This window comes from Salvelinus fontinalis, chromosome 10 (assembly GCF_029448725.1).
Source record: "Salvelinus fontinalis isolate EN_2023a chromosome 10, ASM2944872v1, whole genome shotgun sequence".
Lineage (NCBI taxonomy): Eukaryota > Metazoa > Chordata > Actinopteri > Salmoniformes > Salmonidae > Salvelinus > Salvelinus fontinalis.
The window spans coordinates 42,164,668-42,191,506 of NC_074674.1; the positions used below are offsets into that span (position 1 = coordinate 42,164,668).

Sequence of the window (26,839 nt, forward strand, 5' to 3'; positions counted from 1 at the left end):
GATAACACTCTGTTCCCCTGAACAAGGCAGATAACACTCTGTTCCCCTGAACAAGGCAGATAACACTCTGTTCCCCTGAACAAGGCAGATAACACTCTGTTCCCCTGAACAAGGCAGTTAACACTCTGTTCCCCTGAACAAGGCAGATAACACTCTGTTCCCCTGAACAAGGCAGATAACACTCTGTTCCCCTGAACAAGGCAGATAACACTCTGTTCCCCTGAACAAGGCAGATAACACTCTGTTCCCCTGAACAAGGCAGATAACACTCTGTTCCCCTGAACAAGGCAGATAACACTCTGTTCCCCTGAACAAGGCAGATAACACTCTGTTCCCCTGAACAAGGCAGATAACACTCTGTTCCCCTGAACAAGGCAGATAACACTCTGTTCCCCTGAACAAGGCAGATAACACTCTGTTCCCCTGAACAAGGCAGTTAACACTCTGTTCCCCTGAACAAGGCAGATAACACTCTGTTCCCCTGAACAAGGCAGATAACACTCTGTTCCCCTGAACAAGGCAGATAACACTCTGTTCCCCTGAACAAGGCAGATAACACTCTGTTCCCCTGAACAAGGCAGATAACACTCTGTTCCCCTGAACAAGGCAGATAACACTCTGTTCCCCTGAACAAGGCAGATAACACTCTGTTCCCCTGAACAAGGCAGATAACACTCTGTTCCCCTGAACAAGGCAGATAACACTCTGTTCCCCTGAACAAGGCAGATAACACTCTGTTCCCCTGAACAAGGCAGATAACACTCTGTTCCCCTGAACAAGGCAGATAACCCCACTGTTCCCCTGAACAAGGCAGATAACACTCTGTTCCCCTGAACAAGGCAGATAACCCCACTGTTCCCCTGAACAAGGCAGATAACACTCTGTTCCCCTGAACAAGGCAGATAACACTCTGTTCCCCTGAACAAGGCAGATAACACTCTGTTCCCCTGAACAAGGCAGATAACACTCTGTTCCCCTGAACAAGGCAGATAACACTCTGTTCCCCTGAACAAGGCAGATAACACTCTGTTCCCCTGAACAAGGCAGATAACACTCTGTTCCCCTGAACAAGGCAGATAACACTCTGTTCCCCTGAACAAGGCAGATAACACTCTGTTCCCCTGAACAAGGCAGATAACACTCTGTTCCCCTGAACAAGGCAGATAACACTCTGTTCCCCTGAACAAGGCAGATAACACTCTGTTCCCCTGAACAAGGCAGATAACACTCTGTTCCCCTGAACAAGGCAGATAACACTCTGTTCCCCTGAACAAGGCAGTTAACACTCTGTTCCCCTGAACAAGGCAGATAACACTCTGTTCCCCTGAACAAGGCAGATAACACTCTGTTCCCCTGAACAAGGCAGATAACACTCTGTTCCCCTGAACAAGGCAGATAACACTCTGTTCCCCTGAACAAGGCAGATAACACTCTGTTCCCCTGAACAAGGCAGATAACACTCTGTTCCCCTGAACAAGGCAGATAACACTCTGTTCCCCTGAACAAGGCAGATAACACTCTGTTCCCCTGAACAAGGCAGATAACACTCTGTTCCCCTGAACAAGGCAGATAACACTCTGTTCCCCTGAACAAGGCAGATAACACTCTGTTCCCCTGAACAAGGCAGATAACACTCTGTTCCCCTGAACAAGGCAGATAACACTCTGTTCCCCTGAACAAGGCAGATAACACTCTGTTCCCCTGAACAAGGCAGATAACACTCTGTTCCCCTGAACAAGGCAGATAACACTCTGTTCCCCTGAACAAGGCAGATAACACTCTGTTCCCCTGAACAAGGCAGATAACACTCTGTTCCCCTGAACAAGGCAGATAACACTCTGTTCCCCTGAACAAGGCAGATAACACTCTGTTCCCCTGAACAAGGCAGATAACACTCTGTTCCCCTGAACAAGGCAGATAACACTCTGTTCCCCTGAACAAGGCAGATAACACTCTGTTCCCCTGAACAAGGCAGATAACACTCTGTTCCCCTGAACAAGGCAGATAACACTCTGTTCCCCTGAACAAGGCAGATAACACTCTGTTCCCCTGAACAAGGCAGATAACACTCTGTTCCCCTGAACAAGGCAGATAACACTCTGTTCCCCTGAACAAGGCAGATAACACTCTGTTCCCCTGAACAAGGCAGATAACACTCTGTTCCCCTGAACAAGGCAGATAACACTCTGTTCCCCTGAACAAGGCAGATAACACTCTGTTCCCCGGTAGGCCGTCATTGTAAATAAGAATTTGTTCTTAACCGACTTGCCTAGTTAAATAAATGTTAAATTAAAAAACATTTTTAAAAAAGGTATATGGAGTTGGTTCCCCCTTTGCTGCTATAACAGCCTCCACTCTTCTGGGAAGGCTTTCCACTAGATGTTGGAACATTGCTGCTATAACAGCCTCCACTCTTCTGGGAAGGCTTTCCACTAGATGTTGGAACATTGCTGCTATAACAGCCTCCACTCTTCTGGGAAGGCTTTCCACTAGATGTTGGAACATTGCTGCTATAACAGACTCCACTCTTCTGGGAAGGTTTTCCACTAGATGTTGGAACATTGCTGCTATAACAGCCTCCACTCTTCTGGGAAGGCTTTCCACTAGATGTTGGAACATTGCTGCTATAACAGCCTCCACTCTTCTGGGAAGGCTTTCCACTAGATCAGGGGTGTCAAACTCATTCCACGGAGGGCCTAGTGTCTGCTGGTTTTTGGTTTTTCCTTTCAATAAAGCCCTAGACAACCAGGTGTGGGGAGTTCCTAACTAATTAGTGATGTTAATTCATCAATCAAGTACAAGGGAGGAGCGAAAACCCGCAGACACTCGGCCCTCCGTGGAATGAGTTTGACACCTGTGCACTAGATGTTGGAACATTGGCGCTATAACAGCCTCCACTCTTCTGGGAAGGCTTTCCACTAGATGTTGGAACATTGCTGCTATAACAGCCTCCACTCTTCTGGGAAGGCTTTCCACTAGATGTTGGAACATTGCTGCTATAACAGCCTCCACTCTTCTGGGAATGCTTTCCACTAGATGATGGAACATTGCTGCTATAACAGCCTCCACTCTTCTGGGAAGGCTTTCCACTAGATGTTGGAACATTGCTGCTATAACAGCCTCCACTCTTCTGGGAAGGCTTTCCACTAGATGTTGGAACATTGCTGCTATAACAGCCTCCACTCTTCAGGGAAGGCTTTCCACTAGATGTTGGAACATTGCTGCTATAACAGCCTCCACTCTTCTGGGAAGGCTTTCCACTAGATATTGGAACATTGCTGCTGGGACTTGCTTCCATTCAGCCACAAGAGCATTAGTGAGGTCAGGCACTGATGTTGGGCGATTAGGCCTGGCTTGTAGTCGGCGTTCCAATTCACCCCATAGGTGTTCGATGGGGTTGAGGTCAGGGCTCTGTGCAGGCCAGTCAAGTTCTTCCACACTGATTTCAACAAATCATTTCTCTATGGACCTCGCTTTGTGAACGGGGACGTTGTCATGCTGAAACAGGAAAGGGCCTTCCCCAAACTGTTGCCACAAAGTTGGAAGCACAGAATCATCTAGAATGTCATTGTATGTTGTAGGGTTAAGATTTCCCTTCACTGGAACTAAGGGGCCTGAACCATGAAAAACAGCCCCAGACCATTATTCCTCCTCCACCAAACTTTACAGTTGGCACTAAGCATTCGGGCAGGTAGCGTTCTCCTGGCTTCTGCCAAACACAAATGTGTCCGTCGGACTGCCAGATGGTGAAGCGTGATTCATCACTACAGAGAACACGTTTCCACTGCTCCAGAGTCCAATGTTGTTGAGCTTTACACCACTCTAGCTGACGCTTGGCATTGCACATGGTGATCTTAGGCTTGTGTGCAGCTGCTCGGCCATGGAAACCCATTTCATGAAGCTCACGACAAACGGTTATTGTGCTGATGTTGCTTCCAGAGGCAGTTTGGAACTCGGTACTGAGTGTTGCAACCGAGGACAGACAATTTTTACGTGCTTCAGCACTCGGAGGTCCTGTTCTGTGAGCTTGTGTGGCCTACCACTTTGTGGCTGAGCCGTTTTTGCTCCTAGACATTTCCACTTCACAATAACAACACTTACAGTGGACTGGGGAAGCTTTAGCAGGGCAGGAATTTGGCGAACTGACTTGCTGGAAAGGTGGCATCCTATGACGTTGCCACGTTGAAAGTCACTGAGCTCTTCAGTAAGGTCCATTCTACTGCCAATGTTTGTCTATGGAGATTGCATGGTTGTGTGCTCGATTTTTATACACCTGTCCGCAACGGGTGTGGTTGAAAGACGAATCCACTAATTTGAAGGGGTGTCCACATACTTTTGTAAATATAGTGTATTAGAAATGATTACCGTTTATTATGTAGATAACGAGACATGTTTCTGTCTCAATCTCTCTATCTATCCCTCCGCTCTGTCTCTCAGGTTGTTACTAGCAGAGAAGATGGGTCACCTGTGTAGAGACGACTCTGTGGAAGGACTACGTTTCTACCCCAACCTTTTCAACAGTCAGGCTTGAGGTCCCAAAATAGCACCCTAGTCCCAGTATAGTGCACTGCTTTTGACCCGGGTCCATAGTTTTTTTTTAGTGCACTATATCGGTTCTACCAAAACTCTTCTCCACTCGTGTCTGATCTGATGACGGCGTGTCTGTGGGGTCAAATGTGTTCGATCGACGACTGGCAAAACCAAAACCCACTTCTCAGTTGTACCGGGGTGTACTACAAGGATACAGCAGGATCAATGAGTTAGCCAGCTAACCTGCCTAAATATTCTGAAATTATATTCTCTACATGCTTTTTTTTTAGAAAGATACATTTAAAATCTAATAATTGTATTTGGATAATCTCTCTGTTTAACTTTCTTTAATGAATCAGAAAATTCAATAGATATTTCTGTTTGTGTATTAAAGTTACCTGACCAACTAGATGATCCTGCATTGTAGCGGAGCCCTCTGTATCCATGGTTACCACGTTGCGTTGCGTACAGTAGGTAAAAGAGAAGGGCGACATCTTTCCCAGACCTCACCTCGCTAGCACAAATGGTGTTTCTCCTATGACTGTTCCCTGGACTCTCTGGAGACGTTTGGGCCGTAGAGAAGCTCAAGGCAAGTCAAATGTATCAGAATATATCTTGTCTCTTAGTCCCAGACAACAATAATCTAGTATAGATGTGAATGGTTAAGGTAAAGGGGTTTTTATGTATTGGATAATATAGTTAAAGTTGTCTGGCTCAATGCTTTCAGTTTGATATCATGTCTGTATCTGTCATCGTCAACATTGTACCTAGTGTTGGATCTAGGTAACACTATGGAAATAAATTGTTAAAAAAAATACCAAACTTCTCTTTTTAATGTAAAGTGTGTTTACAGGGCGGCTGTTGAAACCTTTTACAGGTGGAAGGTCTCAGTAAGTCTGAAATCTCCTTTTTTGAAGAGAATCTTAGATAACTCTCACGTTGTACCTCGTGCTGTGTGTTCCTTTACATTATAAAGACTAACATAATGGATAACGTGCTCCTTAATTCAAAGTGAATTAGTTATTAAACTGTAACTGTACCTATATCAGCTAGTCCGTTTGTCTCTGTGTCTGGCTGGCTAGCCTGTCTGTCTAGTGAGTCAGTATATCTGGCCTGTCTGGCTAGCCTGTCTAGTCTGTCTGTCTAGCTAGTCTGTCTATGTCTAGCTAGGCTGTCTTGTCTGTCTGTCTAGCTAGTCTGTCTTGTCTAGTCTGTCTAGCTAGGCTGTCTTGTCTGTCTGTCTAGCTAGTCTGTCTTGTCTAGTCTGTCTAGCTAGGCTGTCTAGTCTGTCTGTCTAGTGAGTCAGTATGTCTAGTCTGTCTAGCTAGTCTGTCTATGTCTAGTCTGGCTGTCTAGCTAGTCTGTCTGTCTAGCTAGGCTGTCTAGTGAGTCAGTATGTCTAGCTAGTCTGTTTATGTCTAGTCTGACTGTCTAGCTAGGCTGTCTATGTCTAGTCTGTCTGTCTAGCTAGTCTGTCTATGTGTCTGTTGAACCAGGCTACCTTAGTGTTAATAGGACCAGGTCTTATTCATTATGATCTAAAAATTAAAAACTGATCCTATATAAGCTAACTGATCCTAGGTCAGCAGTCAGATGCAGTCCATTACCCTGTAGACCAGTTTCCTGTGATCAGCAAGCTAGAGACTATTAGGCCCGTGTCCCAAATGGAATCCTATTCCCAATATAGTGTGCTACTTTTGGCCATGAGGGAAGGCTGCGGAGCAGAGCAGCATATGAACACACACACACACACACACACACACATATATATGAACACACACACACATATATATGAACACACACACACACACACACACACACACACACACACACATATATATGAACACACACACACACACATATATATGAACACACACACACACACACACACACACACACACATATATATGAACACACACACACACATATATATGAACACACACACACATATATATGAACACACACACACACACATATATATGAACACACACACACACACACACACATATATATGAACACACACACACACATATATATGAACACACACACACACATATATATGAACACACACACACACACACACATATATATGAACACACGCGCACACACACACACACATATATATGAACACACACACACATTATATATGAACACAAACACACATATATGAACACACACACACACTATATATGAACACACACGTAGTCTGGGAGCACGTGGTGTACCCCAGATTAGATTAGCCTGCTGTGTCCTCCATGTGGGTCATCAATTTAAATTAATGGATTAAACTGAACTGGGAGGAAACCTGAAGACTTTGCCCTGGAGTAGAATCAAATCAAATCAATGTGTCGCGTGTGCTGAATACAACAGGTGTAGATCTCACAGTGAAACGCTGAATACAACAGGTGTAGTAGACCTCACAGTGAAATGCTGAATACAACAGGTGTAGTAGACCTCACAGTGAAATGCTGAATACAACAGGTGTAGTAGACCTTACAGTGAAATGCTGAATACAACAGGTGTAGTAGACCTCACAGTGAAATGCTGAATACAACAGGTGTAGTAGACCTTACAGTGAAATGCTGGATACAACAGGTGTAGTAGACCTTACAGTGAAATGCTGAATACAACAAGTGTAGTAGACCTTACAGTGAAATGCTGAATACAACAGGTGTAGTAGACCTTACAGTGAAATGCTGAATACAACAGGTGTAGTAGACCTTACAGTGAAATGCTGAATACAACAGGTGTAGTAGACCTTACAGTGAAATGCTGAATACAACAGGTGTAGTAGACCTTACAGTGAAATGCTGAATACAACAGGTGTAGTAGACCTTACAGTGAAATGCTGAATACAACAGGTGTAGTAGACCTTACAGTGAAATGCTGAATACAACAGGTGTAGTAGACCTTACAGTGAAATGCTGAATACAACAGGTGTAGTAGACCTTACAGTGAAATGCTGAATACAACAGGTGTAGTAGACCTTACAGTGAAATGCTGATACAACAAGTGTAGACTTTACAGTGAAATGCTGAATACAACAGGTGTAGTAGACCTTACAGTGAAATGCTGAATACAACAGGTGTAGTAGACCTCACAGTGAAATGCTGAATACAACAGGTGTAGTAGACCTCTGACTTAATAACCAACAAAGCAGTTCAAGAAATAGAGTTAAGATAATTAGTAACTATAGTAAAATATTAAATAAAAAGTAACACAAATAACAATAACGAGGTTATATACACAGGGGGTACCGGTACCCAGGCTATATACACAGGGGGTACCGGTACCCAGGCTATATACACGGGGGGGGTACCGGTACCCAGGCTATATACACGGGGGGGGTACCGGTACCCAGGCTATATACACGGGGGGGGTACCGGTACCCAGGCTATATACACGGGGGGGTACCGGTACCCAGGCTATATACACAGGGGGTACCGGTACCCAGGCTATATACACGGGGGGTACCGGTACCCAGGCTATATACACGGGGGGTACCGGTACCCAGGCTATACACAGGGGGTACCGGTACCCAGGCTATACACGGGGGGTACCGGTTAGTTGAGGTAATATGTAGGTAGAGGTAAAGTGACTAGTCAATCGGGATAGATAACATAGACCCCTGTAGAGAAGGAAGCTACTGTATGACACGCACGCATACACACACACACACACACACACACACACACACACACACACGCACACACACAGTACAATGCAGTGGAAGGAAGCTATGACTCACAGTCAGGGTTGGGGAGTAACTAATTATATATGTCATATATATTATATGTAATCAGTTATGTCATACTGTATGCACTGAACAACAGTATAAACGCAGATGTAAAGTGTTTCACGAGCTGAAATAAAACATCCCAGAAATGTTACATAAGCACAAAAAGCTTATTTCTCTAAAATGTTGTGCACACATTTGTTTAAATCCCTGTTAGTGAGCATTTCTCCTTCTACAAGATAATCCATCCACCTGACAGGTGTGGCATATCAATAAGATGATTAAACAGCATGATCATTACACAGGTGCACCTTGTGCTGGGGCAATAAAAGGTCACTCTAAAATGTGCAGTTTTGTCACACAACACAATTCCACAGATGTGTCAAGTTTTGAGGGAGCGTGCAATTCGTATACTGATTGCAGGAATGCTCACCAGAGCTATTGCCAAATAATTGAATGAACATTTCTCTACCATAAACCGCCTCCAACGTTGTTTTAGAGCTTTTGCCAGTACATCCAACCAGCCTCACAACAGTACCAAAAGCATTCCAGGGCACTACCTCAAAGCTGGTTGAGGGAATGCAAAGCTGTCATCAAGGCAAAGGGTGGCTAAGAATCTCAAATATAAATATATTTTGATTTGTTTAACACTTTGTTTGGTTACTACATGATTCCATTTGTGTTATTTCATAGTTTTCATGTCTTCACTATTATTCTACAATGTGAACATTGTAAAAAGAAAAGAGAAACCCTGGAATGAGTAGATGTGTCCAAACTTTTGACCGGTAGTGTGTGTGTGTGTGTGTGTGTGTGTGTGTACAGTGTGTCCCCACAAGGGAAAACTTCCCCCAGTACCCCTTTGGTACTGGTACTTCCTGTATGTAGCGCCACATTGATCTGGTACTTCCTGTATGTAGCGCCACATTGATCTGGTACTTCCTGTATGTAGCGCCACATTGATCTGGTACTTCCTGTATATAGCTCCACATTGATCTGGTACTCCCTGTATATAGCTCCACATTGATCTGGTACTGGTACTTCCTGTATATAGCTCCACATTGATCTGGTACTTCCTGTATATAGCTCCACATTGATCTGGTACTCCCTGTATATAGCTCCACATTGATCTGGTACTGGTACTTCCTGTATATAGCTCCACATTGATCTGGTACTTCCTGTATATAGCTCCACATTGATCTGGTACTCCCTGTATATAGCTCCACATTGATCTGGTACTCCCTGTATATAGCTCCACATTGATCTGGTACTTCCTGTATATAGCTCCACATTGATCTGGTACTTCCTGTATATAGCTCCACATTGATCTGGTACTCCCTGTATATAGCTCCACATTGATCTGGTACTTCCTGTATATAGCTCCACATTGATCTGGTACTCCCTGTATATAGCTCCACATTGATCTGGTACTTCCTGTATATAGCTCCACATTGATCTGGTACTTCCTGTATATAGCTCCATATTGATCTGGTACTCCCTGTATATAGCTCCACATTGATCTGGTACTTCCTGTATATAGATCCACATTGATCTGGTACTTCCTGTATATAGCTCCACATTGATCTGGTACTGGTACTTCCTGTATATAGCTCCACATTGATCTGTTACTTCCTGTATATAGCTCCACATTGATCTGGTACTTCCTGTATATAGCTCCACATTGATCTGTTACTTCCTGTATATAGCTCCACATTGATCTGGTACTGGTACTTCCTGTATATAGCTCCACATTGATCTGGTACTTCCTGTATATAGCTCCACATTGATCTGGTACTTCCTGTATATAGCTCCACATTGATCTGGTACTCCCTGTATATAGCTCCACATTGATCTGGTACTGGTACTTCCTGTATATAGCTCCACATTGATCTGGTACTTCCTGTATATAGCTCCACATTGATCTGGTACTCCCTGTATATAGCTCCACATTGATCTGGTACTCCCTGTATATAGCTCCACATTGATCTGGTACTTCCTGTATATAGCTCCACATTGATCTGGTACTTTCTGTATATAGCTCCACATTGATCTGGTACTTCCTGTATATAGATCCACATTGATCTGGTACTTCCTGTATATAGCTCCACATTGATCTGGTACTGGTACTTCCTGTATATAGCTCCACATTGATCTGTTACTAACTGTATATAGCTCCACATTGATCTGGTACTTCCTGTATATAGCTCCACATTGATCTGTTACTTCCTGTATATAGCTCTACATTGATCTGGTACTGGTACTTCCTGTATATAGCTCCACATTGATCTGGTACTTCCTGTATATAGCTCCACATTGATCTGGTACTTCCTGTATATAGCTCCACATTGATCTGGTACTTCCTGTATATAGCTCCACATTGATCTGTTACTTCCTGTATATAGCTCTACATTGATCTGGTACTGGTACTTCCTGTATATAGCTCCACATTGATCTGGTACTTCCTGTATATAGCTCCACATTGATCTGGTACTCCCTGTATATAGCTCCACATTGATCTGGTACTTCCTGTATATAGCTCCACATTGATCTGGTACTCCCTGTATATAGCTCCACATTGATCTGGTACTGGTACTTCCTGTATATAGCTCCACATTGATCTGTTACTTCCTGTATATAGCTCTACATTGATCTGGTACTGGTACTTCCTGTATATAGCTCCACATTTATCTGGTACTCCCTGTATATAGCTCCACATTGATCTGGTACTTCCTGTATATAGCTCCACATTGATCTGGTACTTCCTGTATATAGCTCCACATTGATCTGGTACTGGTACTTCCTGTATATAGCTCCACATTGATCTGGTACTTCCTGTATCTAGCTCCACATTGATCTGGTACTTCCTGTATCTAGCTCCACATTGATCTCGTACTTCCTGTATATACAGTTGAAGTCGGAAGTTTACATACACTTTGCACACACAAATATACACACACACACAGTGTATAAAGCTGTGATCCTCCTAGTCGAGTCCTCTGTGACCTCGTTGTGACAGCCTGTCATATAATCATATCATAACGGAGTGGTGGGTGTAACGGCCATTATTCACTAACGGACATTATTCAATAATCATGTCATTAAGGTACAGGAGACAGTGTGGTTCCCCTTTAACCTCACTCGATGGTTCAAGCCCCATTTCAGCTGTTTCCCCCCATCAATTGTCACATTTAGGCCTATACAGCCACGGCCGGCTCCAGAATGATATGTTTAGCTGTTTCAAAGCTTGCCTGTTGCAATTTAACAGTTAAACATGACTCAGGCCCAACCCATCGCCCTACACCTCTCCTGTCTACTTCCACTGGTGACTGTCTGTGGTGTTGAACTCTCTGACTGCCTCATAGGATCTTAGATGACACTGGGATTTATCGTTAACGTATAGGGCTGTACATCTCTGTTAGTCAGTGTTGTATAACCCTGTTGATATCGCTGGTACAGGTTATAGCCTGATGCTCGTCAGTGATTCAACACCTAAACGTTTCTCTGTAGTGTTCAGGTAGTCCTAGGCTTCGGCATTACTCTGCAGTGTTCAACACGTCCTAAAGGGGGGGAAGTTATTATTCTGTGTATTTAGTATTTTCCTTGAAACCCAATAAGCTACAGCCTACCTTATATTTATTGCTTTTATTACCCTCATTAAATTTGAAAAAAATAAATAACATTTGTCATTTAAGTCATTTAGTCTGTCTTTTTATTCATCTTTTAAACCTTCTGTTCTTGGCGCAAACTTTGAGCACTGTTTGAGATCTATAGATGAATTTAAACTGATTGACCGCACGTATGGCCACGTAAACAACCTCATAGGTTCTTATCACTGCAATGAGCCGTGTATAATTGGCCGTAACAGTGGACGAGCGGCACGGGAACGCCCGGTCACCCTGGCTCCGCTCTGTCCGCTCACGGCACGGACGCGCGCAAAGGGATTGCCGTGGCTCTCCGTCTCTCGCTGTTCTGCTTCTCTCTCTGAAGTTGATCTGTAATCGAGCTGCTGTTCGGCCGGTGACGTTAATTAATCATCTGTGGAGGTTGACGATCAGAAATGGACGGAATGACGTTTCCATGGATGAGTCGAGACGTTTGATGGAGGTTTCGTTGGGAATAATCGATGCCTTTCTGAGTCTACAGGAAATGTAAGTACGCAAATGTGGTCATAGTCAATTGAGAATGACAGGTAGCCTACAACGTGTACGCCGACCCCCTTTTGGAATACGCCTGACTGGTCATTATAGCCTGAGGGACAGAAAGACTAATATTTCTAAAATGTTCTATTAATTTAAAGCAAACATTGAGAAAACATTAGGCTATATGTTACGTGGGCACACGCTGGTTTAGTCAACGTTGTTTTCCACGTCAATTCAAAGACATTCAACAGAAGTTGAAATGAGCAGTGGAGCGGCCCTTCATCTACTTCACCCAGAGTCAGATGTACTCCTGTATCCCATTAGTTTTATTTAGGCTATCTGCTTCCAGTATGAAGGAAGAAGACCGTTTTGCGAGCCAATGCTAACTAGTGTTAGCACAATGACTGGAAGTTTATAGGAACCACTAGCATGCAAGCCAGGGCTGTGGGCTGTCAGCAGTTATTGGAGACGTTACAATATTTTTTTGTTATACCACACACATGATCCAAATGACAAGCTACTCTGATTTACACACGGAGATCAATAAGACCATCGACCAATGTCTTAAAGACAACCAATAGTGTAGGCCACAGGTGTCAAACTCATTCCACGGAGGGCCGAGTGTCTGCGGGTTTTCGCTCCTCCCTTGTATTTGATTGATGAATTAACATCACTAATTAGTTAGGAACTCCCCACACCTGGTTGTCTAGGGCTTTATTGAAAGGAAAAACCAAAAACCTGCAGACACTAGGCCCTCCGTGGAATGAGTTTGACACCCCTGGTGTAGGCCAATGAAAAGAGTGGACGCACAGATCTCCGGCCTAGATTATGAGGAGGAAATGTATAGTCCAACTTTCCAGTGGCACTCACCAGTTCAAACAGATTCTTCCCGCAATTGTATTTAAAAAATATTGCGAAATACCTTCTACCTGCTGTTCGCTGACATCGACAGCTCAACAATCAGCTGTTTTATATGTGCTGCTCAGCGGCGGGATTCCTGACTGTAGACAATGCGCTCATACTGTGACAACACAATCTACAGCGATTTAAAAATCAACTATTGATCCTCTATTATGCTGGTGTAGTATTTTCAATGATTTCATTTGTTTTTATAGAGACAGGAGTCATTATCATTTGACACATGTATTAAACTTAATCTGCAGCCCTTCCTGTAGGGCTGTGTGTTCTTCCTGTAGGGCTGTGTGTTCTTCCTGCAGGGCTGTGTGTTCTTCCTGTAGGGCTGTGTGTTCTTCCTGCAGGGCTGTGTGTTCTTCCTGTAGGGCTGTGTGTTCTTCCTGCAGGGCTGTGTGTTCTTCCTGCAGGGCTGCGTGTTCTTCCTGTAGGGCTGTGTGTTCTTCCTGTAGGGCTGTGTGTTCTTCCTGCAGGGCTGTGTGTTCTTCCTGTAGGGCTGTGTGTTCTTCCTGCAGGGCTGTGTGTTCTTCCTGCAGGGCTGTGTGTTCTTCCTGCAGGGCTGTGTGTTCTTCCTGTAGCGCTGCGTGTTCCTCCTGCAGGGCTGCGTGTTCTTCCTGTAGGGCTGTGTGTTCTTCCTGCTGTGTGTTCTTCCTGCTGTGTGTTCTTCCTGCTGTGTGTTCTTCCTGCTGTGTGTTCTTCCTGCAGGGCTGTGTGTTCTTCCTGCAGGGCTGTGTGTTCTTCCTGCAGGGCTGTGTGTTCTTCCTGCTGTGTGTTCTTCCTGCTGTGTGTTCTTCCTGCAGGGCTGCGTGTTCTTCCTGCAGGGCTGCGTGTTCTTCCCGCAGGGCTGTGTGGTCTTCCCGCAGGGCTGTGTGTTCTTCCCGTAGGGCTGTGTGTTCTTCCCGTAGGGCTGTGTGTTCTTCCCGCAGGGCTGTGTGTTCTTCCTGCAGGGCTGTGTGTTCTTCCTGCTGTGTGTTCTTCCTGCAGGGCTGTGTGTTCTTCCTGCTGTGTGTTCTTCCTGCTGTGTGTTCTTCCTGCAGGGCTGTGTGTTCTTCCTGCTGTGTGTTCTTCCTGCAGGGCTGTGTGTTCTTCCTGCAGGGCTGTGTGTTCTTCCTGCTGTGTGTTCTTCCTGCAGGGCTGCGTGTTCTTCCTGCAGGGCTGTGTGTTCTTCCTGTAGCGCTGCGTGTTCCTCCTGCAGGGCTGCGTGTTCTTCCTGTAGGGCTGTGTGTTCTTCCTGTAGGGCTGTGTGTTCTTCCTGCTGTGTGTTCTTCCTGCTGTGTGTTCTTCCTGCAGGGCTGTGTGTTCTTCCTGCAGGGCTGTGTGTTCTTCCTGCAGGGCTGTGTGTTCTTCCTGCAGGGCTGTGTGTTCTTCCTGCAGGGCTGTGTGTTCTTCCTGCTGTGTGTTCTTCCTGCTGTGTGTTCTTCCTGCAGGGCTGCGTGTTCTTCCTGCAGGGCTGCGTGTTCTTCCTGCAGGGCTGTGTGGTCTTCCCGCAGGGCTGTGTGTTCTTCCCGTAGGGCTGTGTGTTCTTCCCGTAGGGCTGTGTGTTCTTCCCGCAGGGCTGTGTGTTCTTCCCGCAGGGCTGTGTGTTCTTCCTGCTGTGTGTTCTTCCTGCAGGGCTGCGTGTTCTTCCTGCAGGGCTGTGTGTTCTTCCTGCTGTGTGTTCTTCCTGTAGGGCTGTGTGTTCTTCCTGCAGGGCTGTGTGTTCTTCCTGCAGGGCTGTGTGTTCTTCCTGCAGGGCTGTGTGTTCTTCCTGCAGGGCTGTGTGTTCTTCCTGCAGGGCTGTGTGTTCTTCCTGCAGGGCTGCGTGTTCTTCCTGCAGGGCTGTGTGTTCTTCCTGCTGTGTGTTCTTCCTGCAGGGCTGTGTGTTCTTCCTGCTGTGTGTTCTTCCTGCAGAGCTGTGTGTTCTTCCTTCAACCCTTCCTGTAGGGCTGTGTGTTCTTCCTGCAGGGCTGTGTGTTCTTCCTGCTGTGTGTTCTTCCTGCAGGGCTGTGTGTTCTTCCTTCAACCCTTCCTGCAGGGCTGTGTGTTCTTCCTGCAGGGCTGCGTGTTCTTCCTGCAGGGCTGCGTGTTCTTCCTGCTGTGTGTTCTTCCTGCAGGGCTGTGTGTTCTTCCTGCAGGGCTGTGTGTTCTTCCTGCAGGGCTGTGTGTTCTTCCTGCAGGGCTGTGTGTTCTTCCTGCTGTGTGTTCTTCCTGCAGGGCTGTGTGTTCCTCCTGCTGTGTGTTCTTCCTGCTGTGTGTTCTTCCTGCTGTGTGTTCTTCCTGCTGTGTGTTCTTCCTGCTGTGTGTTCTTCCTGCTGTGTGTTCTTCCTGCTGTGTGTTCTTCCTGCTGTGTGTTCTTCCTGCTGTGTGTTCTTCCTGCTGTGTGTTCTTCCTGCTGTGTGTTCTTCCTGTAGGGCTGTGTGTTCTTCCTGCTGTGTGTTCTTCCTGCTGTGTGTTCTTCCTGCAGGGCTGTGTGTTCTTCCTGCAGGGCTGCGTGTTCTTCCTGCAGGGCTGCGTGTTCTTCCTGCAGGGCTGCGTGTTCTTCCTGCTGTGTGTTCTTCCCGCAGGGCTGCGTGTTCTTCCCGCAGGGCTGCGTGTTCTTCCCGCAGGGCTGCGTGTTCTTCCCGCAGGGCTGCGTGTTCTTCCCGCAGGGCTGCGTGTTCTTCCCGCAGGGCTGCGTGTTCTTCCCGCAGGGCTGCGTGTTCTTCCCGCAGGGCTGCGTGTTCTTCCCGCAGGGCTGCGTGTTCTTCCCGCAGGGCTGCGTGTTCCTCCCGCAGGGCTGCGTGTTCTTCCCGCAGGGCTGCGTGTTCTTCCCGCAGGGCTGCGTGTGCTTCCCGCAGGGCTGCGTGTGCTTCCCGCAGGGCTGCGTGTGCTTCCCGCAGGGCTGCGTGTGCTTCCCGCAGGGCTGCGTGTGCTTCCCGCAGGGCTGCGTGTGCTTCCCGCAGGGCTGCGTGTGCTTCCCGCAGGGCTGCGTGTGCTTCCCGCAGGGCTGCGTGTGCTTCCCGCAGGGCTGCGTGTGCTTCCCGCAGGGCTGCGTGTGCTTCCCGCAGGGCTGCGTGTGCTTCCCGCAGGGCTGCGTGTGCTTCCCGCAGGGCTGCGTGTGCTTCCCGCAGGGCTGCGTGTGCTTCCCGCAGCGCTGCGTGTTCTTCCCGCAGGGCTGCGTGTTCTTCCCGCAGGGCTGCGTGTTCTTCCCGCAGGGCTGCGTGTTCTTCCCGCAGGGCTGCGTGCTCTTCCCGCAGGGCTGCGTGTTCTTCCCGCAGGGCTGCGTGTTCTTCCCGCAGGGCTGCGTGTTCTTCCCGCAGGGCTGCGTGTTCTTCCTGCTGTGTGTTCCTCCATGTGCTGTGTGTTCTTCCTGCTGTGTGTTCCTCCATGTGCTGTGTGTTCTTCCTGCTGTGTGTTCCTCCATGTGCTCTCTCTCCCCAAGGCCAGATAATCACCCCTTATTATTCTGAATTCAAGGGATGGTGGTCAGTAACCCCATATGAGGTTACTGTTAAAATAATATTTTAAAAGACTATCTATGGTAACACATACTGTATTCCAATGGCAGTGGCTAAAGTAACAACATTTAATATTTTTTAAATCCTAAACACCAAGTTAGACCTACCTTATAAATTAGGCCGTCATCACTGTCAAATCGTGAATTATATAATTCTTCACGTTTTACCGGTGAAACGTCCATGCTGCAATGCCAACCATTTGATCCCCCAATCAGTTTCATGGGAATATGCATTTCGATCTTGTAGAATGATGTAAATAAGGATGGCTAACCGGGACGAACTAATCACATTATAGAGCGGATGGCGTTAAACCAAATTCTACAGTTCAACACAATCGTCCTCAATTGTCCTAAGAAATGTCATGGTGTTTTGGGGGTCGAACAGTAGCCTGACAAATAAACTTTGATTTGATCATGCTATTATGTTCAGTTTTATGTAGAATACTAATCATTACGGGATCTTGCGAGCCGTTTCTGAGAAGTGAGACAGAGTCGCTCCGCTGTGCACCGGCAGTACGACACCCCGGATTTTTACAAGGTTGGATGATTTCAGGCAGCTCTACATCTCTGATTTTTATTAGGTTGGATGACTTCAGGCAGCTCTACATCTCTGATTTTTATTAGGTTGGATGATTTCAGGCAGCTCTACATCTCTGATTTTTATTAGGTTAGATGATTTCAGGCAGCTCTACATCTCTGATTTTTATAAGGTTGGATGACTTCAGGCAGCTCTACATCTCTGATTTTTATAAGGTTGGATGACTTCAGGCAGCTCTACATCTCTGATTTTTATAAGGTTGGATGACTTCAGGCAGCTCAACATCTCTGATTTTTATAAGGTTGGATGACTTCAGGCAGCTCTACATCTCTGATTTTTATTAGGTTGGATGATTTCAGGCAGCTCTACATCTCTAATTTTTATAAGGTTGGATGACTTCAGGCAGCTCTACATCTCTGATTTTTATAAGGTTGGATGACTTCAGGCAGCTCAACATCTCTGATTTTTATAAGGTTGGATGACTTCAGGCAGCTCTACATCTCTGATTTTTATTAGGTTGGATGACTTCAGGCAGCTCTACATCTCAGATTTTTATTAGGTTGGGTGACTTCAGGCAGCTCTACATCTCTGATTTTTATTAGGTTGGATGACTTCAGGCAGCTCTACATCTCTGATTTTTATTAGGTTGGATGACTTCAGGCAGCTCTACATCTCTGATTTTTATTAGGTTGGGTGACTTCAGGCAGCTCTACATCTCTGATTTTTATTAGGTTGGGTGACTTCAGGCAGCTCTACATCTCTGATTTTTATTAGGTTGGGTGACTTCAGGCAGCTCTACATCTCTGATTTTTATTAGGTTGGGTGACTTCAGGCAGCTCTACATCTCTGATTTTTATTAGGTTGGATGATTTCAGGCAGCTCTACATCTCTGATTTTTATTAGGTTGGATGACTTCAGGCAGCTCTACATCTCTGATTTTTATTAGGTTGGATGACTTCAGGCAGCTCTACATCTCTGATTTTTATTAGGTTGGATGACTTCAGGCAGCTCTACATCTCTGATTTTTATTAGGTTGGATGACTTCAGGCAGCTCTACATCTCTGATTTTTATTAGGTTGGATGACTTCAGGCAGCTCTACATCTGATTTTTATTAGGTTGGATGACTTCAGGCAGCTCTACATCTGATTTTTATTAGGTTGGATGACTTCAGGCAGCTCTACATCTCTGATTTTTATTAGGTTGGGTGACTTCAGGCAGCTCTACATCTCTGATTTTTATTAGGTTGGATGACTTCAGGCAGCTCTACATCTCTGATTTTTATTAGGTTGGGTGACTTCAGGCAGCTCTACATCTCTGATTTTTATTAGGTTGGGTGACTTCAGGCAGCTCTACATCTCTGATTTTTATTAGGTTGGGTGACTTCAGGCAGCTCTACATCTCTGATTTTTATTAGGTTGGATGACTTCAGGCAGCTCTACATCTCTGATTTTTATTAGGTTGGATGACTTCAGGCAGCTCTACATCTCTGATTTTTATTAGGTTGGATGACTTCAGGCAGCTCTACATCTCTGATTTTTATTAGGTTGGATGACTTCAGGCAGCTCTACATCTCTGATTTTTATTAGGTTGGGTGATTTCAGGCAGCTCTACATCTCTGATTTTTATTAGGTTGGATGATTTCAGGCAGCTCTACATCTCTGATTTTTATTAGGTTGGATGACTTCAGGCAGCTCTACATCTCTGATTTTTATAAGGTTGGATGACTTCAGGCAGCTCTAAATCTCTGATTTTTATTAGGTTGGATGACTTCAGGCAGCTCTACATCTCTGATTTTTATTAGGTTGGATGACTTCAGGCAGCTCTACATCTCTGATTTTTATTAGGTTGGATGACTTCAGGTAGCTCTACATCTCAGATTTTTATAAGGTTGGATGACTTCAGGCAGCTCTACATCTCTGATTTTTATTAGGTTGGATGACTTCAGGCAGCTCTACATCTCTGATTTTTATTAGGTTGGATGACTTCAGGCAGCTCTACATCTCTGATTTTTATAAGGTTGGATGACTTCAGGCAGCTCTACATCTCTGATTTTTATAAGGTTGGATGACTTCAGGCAGCTCTACATCTCTGATTTTTATAAGGTTGGATGACTTCAGGCAGCTCTACATCTCTGATTTTTATTAGGTTGGATGATTTCAGGCAGCTCTACATCTCTGATTTTTATAAGGTTGGATGACTTCAGGCAGCTCTACATCTCTGATTTTTATAAGGTTGGATGACTTCAGGCAGCTCTACATCTCTGATTTTTATAAGGTTGGATGACTTCAGGAGTTTCAGGCAGCTCTACATCTCTGATTTTTATTAGGTTGGATGACTTCAGGCAGCTCTATATCTCTGATTTTTATTAGGTTGGATGATTTCAGAAAGCTCTACATCTCTGATTTTTATTAGGTTGGATGACTTCAGGCAGCTCTACATCTCTGATTTTTATTAGGTTGGATGACTTCAGGCAGCTCTACATCTGATTTTTATTAGGTTGGATGACTTCAGGCAGCTCTACATCTCTGATTTTTATTAGGTTGGATGACTTCAGGCAGCTCTACATCTGATTTTTATTAGGTTGGGTGACTTCAGGCAGCTCTACATCTCTGATTTTTATTAGGTTGGATGACTTCAGGCAGCTCTACATCTCAGATTTTTATTAGGTTGGATGACTTCAGGCAGCTCTACATCTCTGATTTTTATTAGGTTGGGTGACTTCAGGCAGCTCTACATCTCTGATTTTTATTAGGTTGGATGACTTCAGGCAGCTCTACATCTCAGATTTTTATTAGGTTGGATGATTTCAGGCAGCTCTACATCTCTGATTTTTATTAGGTTGGATGATTTCAGGCAGCTCTACATCTCTGATTTTTATTAGGTTGGATGACTTCAGGCAGCTCTACATCTCTGATTTTTATTAGGTTGGATGACTTCAGGCAGCTCTACATCTCTGATTTTTATTAGGTTGGATGATTTCAGGCAGCTCTACATCTCTGATTTTTATTAGGTTGGATGACTTCAGGCAGCTCTACATCTCTGATTTTTATTAGGTTGGATGACTTCAGGCAGCTCTACATCTCTGATTTTTATTAGGTTGGGTGACTTCAGGCAGCTCTACATCTCTGATTTTTATTAGGTTGGAAGATTTCAGGCAGCTCTACATCTCTGATTTTTATTAGGTTGGATGATTTCAGGCAGCTCTACATCTCTGATTTTTATTAGGTTGGATGATTTCAGGCAGCTCTACATCTCTGATTTTTATTAGGTTGGATGATTTCAGGCAGCTCTAAATCTCTGATTTTTATAAGGTTGGATGACTTCAGGCAGCTCTAAATCTCTGATTTTTATTAGGTTGGATGACTTCAGGCAGCTCTACATCTCTGATTTTTATTAGGTTGGATGACTTCAGGCAGCTCTACATCTCTGATTTTTATTAGGTTGGATGACTTCAGGCAGCTCTACATCTCTGATTTTTATTAGGTTGGATGACTTCAGGTAGCTCTACATCTCAGATTTTTATAAGGTTGGATGACTTCAGGCAGCTCTACATCTCTGATTTTTATTAGGTTGGATGACTTCAGGCAGCTCTACATCTCTGATTTTTATTAGGTTGGATGACTTCAGGCAGCTCTACATCTGATTTTTATTAGGTTGGATGATTTCAGGCAGCTCTACATCTCTGATTTTTATTAGGTTGGATGACTTCAGGCAGCTCTACATCTTTTTATTAGGTTGGATGATTTCAGGCAGCTCTACATCTCTGATTTTTATTAGGTTGGATGATTTCAGGCAGCTCTACATCTCTGATTTTTATTAGGTTGGATGACTTCAGGCAGCTCTACATCTCTGATTTTTATTAGGTTGGATGACTTCAGGCAGCTCTACATCTCTGATTTTTATTAGGTTGGATGACTTCAGGTAGATCTACATCTCAGATTTTTATAAGGTTGGATGACTTCAGGCAGCTCTACATCTCTGATTTTTATTAGGTTGGATGACTTCAGGCAGCTCTACATCTCTGATTTTTATTAGGTTGGATGACTTCAGGCAGCTCTACATCTGATTTTTTATTAGGTTGGATGATTTCAGGGAGCTCTACATCTCAGATTTTTATTAGGTTGGATGACTTCAGGCAGCTCTACATCTCTGATTTTTGTAAGGTTGGATGACTTCAGGAGTTTCAGGCAGCTCTACATCTCTGATTTTTATAAGGTTGGATGACTTCAGGCAGCTCTACATCTCTGATTTTTATAAGGTTGGATGACTTCAGGAGTTTCAGGCAGCTCTACATCTCTGATTTTTATAAGGTTGGATGACTTCAGGCAGCTCTATATCTCTGATTTTTATTAGGTTGGATGACTTCAGGCAGCTCTATATCTCTGATTTTTATTAGGTTGGATGACTTCAGGCAGCTCTACATCTGATTTTTATTAGGTTGGATGATTTCAGGCAGCTCTACATCTCTGATTTTTATTAGGTTGGATGACTTCAGGCAGCTCTACATCTCTGATTTTTATTAGGTTGGATGACTTCAGGCAGCTCTACATCTCTGATTTTTATTAGGTTGGATGACTTCAGGCAGCTCTAAATCTCTGATTTTTATAAGGTTGGATGACTTCAGGCAGCTCTAAATCTCTGATTTTTATTAGGTTGGATGACTTCAGGCAGCTCTACATCTCTGATTTTTATTAGGTTGGATGACTTCAGGCAGCTCTACATCTCTGATTTTTATTAGGTTGGATGACTTCAGGCAGCTCTACATCTCTGATTTTTATTAGGTTGGATGACTTCAGGTAGCTCTACATCTCAGATTTTTATAAGGTTGGATGACTTCAGGCAGCTCTACATCTCTGATTTTTATTAGGTTGGATGACTTCAGGCAGCTCTACATCTCTGATTTTTATTAGGTTGGATGACTTCAGGCAGCTCTACATCTGATTTTTATTAGGTTGGATGATTTCAGGCAGCTCTACATCTCTGATTTTTATTAGGTTGGATGACTTCAGGCAGCTCTACATCTTTTTATTAGGTTGGATGATTTCAGGCAGCTCTACATCTCTGATTTTTATTAGGTTGGATGATTTCAGGCAGCTCTACATCTCTGATTTTTATTAGGTTGGATGACTTCAGGCAGCTCTACATCTCTGATTTTTATTAGGTTGGATGACTTCAGGCAGCTCTACATCTCTGATTTTTATTAGGTTGGATGACTTCAGGCAGCTCTACATCTGATTTTTATTAGGTTGGATGATTTCAGGGAGCTCTACATCTCAGATTTTTATTAGGTTGGATGACTTCAGGCAGCTCTACATCTCTGATTTTTGTAAGGTTGGATGACTTCAGGAGTTTCAGGCAGCTCTACATCTCTGATTTTTATAAGGTTGGATGACTTCAGGCAGCTCTACATCTCTGATTTTTATAAGGTTGGATGACTTCAGGAGTTTCAGGCAGCTCTACATCTCTGATTTTTATAAGGTTGGATGACTTCACGCAGCTCTATATCTCTGATTTTTATTAGGTTGGATGACTTCAGGCAGCTCTATATCTCTGATTTTTATTAGGTTGGATGACTTCAGGCAGCTCTACATCTGATTTTTATTAGGTTGGATGATTTCAGGCAGCTCTACATCTCTGATTTTTATTAGGTTGGATGACTTCAGGCAGCTCTACATCTCTGATTTTTATTAGGTTGGATGACTTCAGGCAGCTCTACATCTCTGATTTTTATTAGGTTGGATGACTTCAGGCAGCTCTACATCTGATTTTTATTAGGTTGGATGATTTCAGGCAGCTCTACATCTCTGATTTTTATAAGGTTGGATGACTTCAGGCAGCTCTATCTCTGATTTTTATTAGGTTGGATGACTTCAGGCAGCTCTACATCTGATTTTTATTAGGTTGGATGATTTCAGGCAGCTCTACATCTCTGATTTTTATTAGGTTGGATGACTTCAGGCAGCTCTACATCTCTGATTTTTATTAGGTTGGATGACTTCAGGCAGCTCTACATCTCAGATTTTTATTAGGTTGGATGACTTCAGGAGTTTCAGGCAGCTCTACATCTCTGATTTTTATAAGGTTGGATGACTTCAGGCAGCTCTACATCTCTGATTTTTATAAGGTTGGATGACTTCAGGCAGCTCTACATCTCTGATTTTTATAAGGTTGGATGACTTCAGGAGTTTCAGGCAGCTCTACATCTCTGATTTTTATAAGGTTGGATGACTTCAGGCAGCTCTATATCTCTGATTTTTATTAGGTTGGATGACTTCAGGCAGCTCTATATCTCTGATTTTTATTAGGTTGGATGACTTCAGGCAGCTCTACATCTCTGATTTTTATTAGGTTGGATGACTTCAGGCAGCTCTACATCTCTGATTTTTATTAGGTTGGGTGACTTCAGGCAGCTCTACATCTCTGATTTTTATTAGGTTGGGTGACTTCAGGCAGCTCTACATCTCAGATTTTTATTAGGTTGGATGATTTCAGGCAGCTCTACATCTCTGATTTTTATTAGGTTGGATGACTTCAGGCAGCTCTACATCTCTGATTTTTATTAGGTTGGATGACTTCAGGCAGCTCTACATCTCTGATTTTTATTAGGTTGGATGATTTCAGGCAGCTCTACATCTCTGATTTTTATTAGGTTGGATGACTTCAGGCAGCTCTACATCTCTGATTTTTATTAGGTTGGATGACTTCAGGCAGCTCTACATCTCTGATTTTTATTAGGTTGGATGACTTCAGGCAGCTCTACATCTCTGATTTTTATTAGGTTGGATGACTTCAGGCAGCTCTACATCTCTGATTTTTATTAGGTTGGATGACTTCAGGCAGCTCTACATCTCTGATTTTTATTAGGTTGGATGACTTCAGGCAGCTCTACATCTCAGATTTTTATAAGGTTGGATGACTTCAGGCAGCTCTACATCTCTGATTTTTATTAGGTTGGATGACTTCAGGCAGCTCTACATCTCTGATTTTTATTAGGTTGGATGACTTCAGGCAGCTCTACATCTCTGATTTTTATTAGGTTGGATGACTTCAGGTAGCTCTACATCTCAGATTTTTATAAGGTTGGATGACTTCAGGCAGCTCTACATCTCTGATTTTTATTAGGTTGGATGACTTCAGGCAGCTCTACATCTCTGATTTTTATTAGGTTGGGTGACTTCAGGCAGCTCTACATCTCTGATTTTTATTAGGTTGGATGATTTCAGGCAGCTCTACATCTCTGATTTTTATTAGGTTGGATGATTTCAGGCAGCTCTACATCTCTGATTTTTATTAGGTTGGATGATTTCAGGCAGCTCTACATCTCTGATTTTTATTAGGTTGGATGACTTCAGGCAGCTCTACATCTCTGATTTTTATAAGGTTGGATGACTTCAGGCAGCTCTAAATCTCTGATTTTTATTAGGTTGGATGACTTCAGGCAGCTCTACATCTCTGATTTTTATTAGGTTGGATGACTTCAGGCAGCTCTACATCTCTGATTTTTATTAGGTTGGATGACTTCAGGAGTTTCAGGCAGCTCTACATCTCTGATTTTTATAAGGTTGGATGACTTCAGGCAGCTCTATATCTCTGATTTTTATTAGGTTGGATGACTTCAGGCAGCTCTATATCTCTGATTTTTATTAGGTTGGGTGACTTCAGGCAGCTCTACATCTGATTTTTATTAGGTTGGATGACTTCAGGCAGCTCTACATCTCGATTTTTATTAGGTTGGATGATTTCAGGCAGCTCTACATCTCTGATTTTTATTAGGTTGGATGACTTCAGGCAGCTCTACATCTCTGATTTTTATTAGGTTGGATGACTTCAGGCAGCTCTACATCTCGATTTTTATTAGGTTGGATGATTTCAGGCAGCTCTACATCTCTGATTTTTATAAGGTTGGATGACTTCAGGCAGCTCTACATCTCTGATTTTTATAAGGTTGGATGACTTCAGGCAGCTCTACATCTCTGATTTTTATAAGGTTGGATGACTTCAGGAGTTTCAGGCAGCTCTACATCTCTGATTTTTATTAGGTTGGATGACTTCAGGCAGCTCTACATCTCTGATTTTTATTAGGTTGGATGACTTCAGGCAGCTCTACATCTGATTTTTATTAGGTTGGATGATTTCAGGCAGCTCTACATCTCTGATTTTTATTAGGTTGGATGACTTCAGGCAGCTCTACATCTCTGATTTTTATTAGGTTGGATGACTTCAGGCAGCTCTACATCTGATTTTTATTAGGTTGGATGATTTCAGGCAGCTCTACATCTCTGATTTTTATTAGGTTGGATGACTTCAGGCAGCTCTACATCTCTGATTTTTATTAGGTTGGATGACTTCAGGCAGCTCTACATCTCTGATTTTTATTAGGTTGGATGACTTCAGGCAGCTCTACATCTCTGATTTTTATTAGGTTGGGTGACTTCAGGCAGCTCTACATCTCTGATTTTTATTAGGTTGGATGATTTCAGGCAGCTCTACATCTCTGATTTTTATTAGGTTGGATGACTTCAGGCAGCTCTACATCTCTGATTTTTATTAGGTTGGATGACTTCAGGCAGCTCTACATCTCGATTTTTATTAGGTTGGATGACTTCAGGCAGCTCTACATCTCTGATTTTTATTAGGTTGGATGACTTCAGGCAGCTCTACATCTCTGATTTTTATTAGGTTGGATGACTTCAGGCAGCTCTACATCTCTGATTTTTATTAGGTTGGATGACTTCAGGCAGCTCTACATCTCTGATTTTTATTAGGTTGGATGACTTCAGGCAGCTCTACATCTCTGATTTTTATTAGGTTGGATGACTTCAGGCAGCTCTACATCTCTGATTTTTATTAGGTTGGATGACTTCAGGCAGCTCTACATCTCTGATTTTTATTAGGTTGGATGATTTCAGGCAGCTCTACATCTCTGATTTTTATTAGGTTGGATGATTTCAGGCAGCTCTACATCTCTGATTTTTATTAGGTTGGATGATTTCAGGCAGCTCTACATCTCTGATTTTTATTAGGTTGGATGACTTCAGGCAGCTCTACATCTCTGATTTTTATTAGGTTGGATGACTTCAGGCAGCTCTACATCTCTGATTTTTATAAGGTTGGATGACTTCAGGCAGCTCTACATCTCTGATTTTTATAAGGTTGGATGACTTCAGGAGTTTCAGGCAGCTCTACATCTCTGATTTTTATAAGGTTGGATGACTTCAGGCAGCTCTACATCTCTGATTTTTATTAGGTTGGATGACTTCAGGCAGCTCTACATCTCTGATTTTTATTAGGTTGGATGACTTCAGGCAGCTCTACATCTCTGATTTTTATTAGGTTGGATGACTTCAGGCAGCTCTACATCTCGATTTTTATTAGGTTGGATGACTTCAGGCAGCTCTACATCTCTGATTTTTATTAGGTTGGATGACTTCAGGCAGCTCTACATCTCTGATTTTTATTAGGTTGGATGATTTCAGGCAGCTCTACATCTCTGATTTTTATTAGGTTGGAT

At 43.8% G+C, this 26,839-nt stretch overlaps 2 protein-coding genes across 2 annotated transcripts in view; both read left to right on the plus strand.

Annotated features, from left to right (window-relative positions):
- The window catches only part of vps36 (vacuolar protein sorting 36 homolog), a 60,013-nt gene extending 54,509 nt beyond the window's left edge, over positions 1 to 5,504 (plus strand). Inside the window, exon 14 of the mRNA XM_055936832.1 lies at positions 4,438 to 5,504. Coding sequence (XP_055792807.1) covers positions 4,438 to 4,531 — 94 coding nt within the window. The 3' untranslated portion in view covers positions 4,532 to 5,504. The remainder of the gene's footprint in view (positions 1 to 4,437) is intronic.
- Positions 5,505 to 12,192: 6,688 nt separating this feature from the next.
- LOC129864163 (thrombospondin type-1 domain-containing protein 1) overlaps positions 12,193 to 26,839 on the plus strand; it is an 81,430-nt gene continuing 66,783 nt past the window's right edge. Inside the window, exon 1 of the mRNA XM_055936833.1 lies at positions 12,193 to 12,411. The gene's annotated coding sequence lies outside the window, so the exon portion shown is untranslated. The remainder of the gene's footprint in view (positions 12,412 to 26,839) is intronic.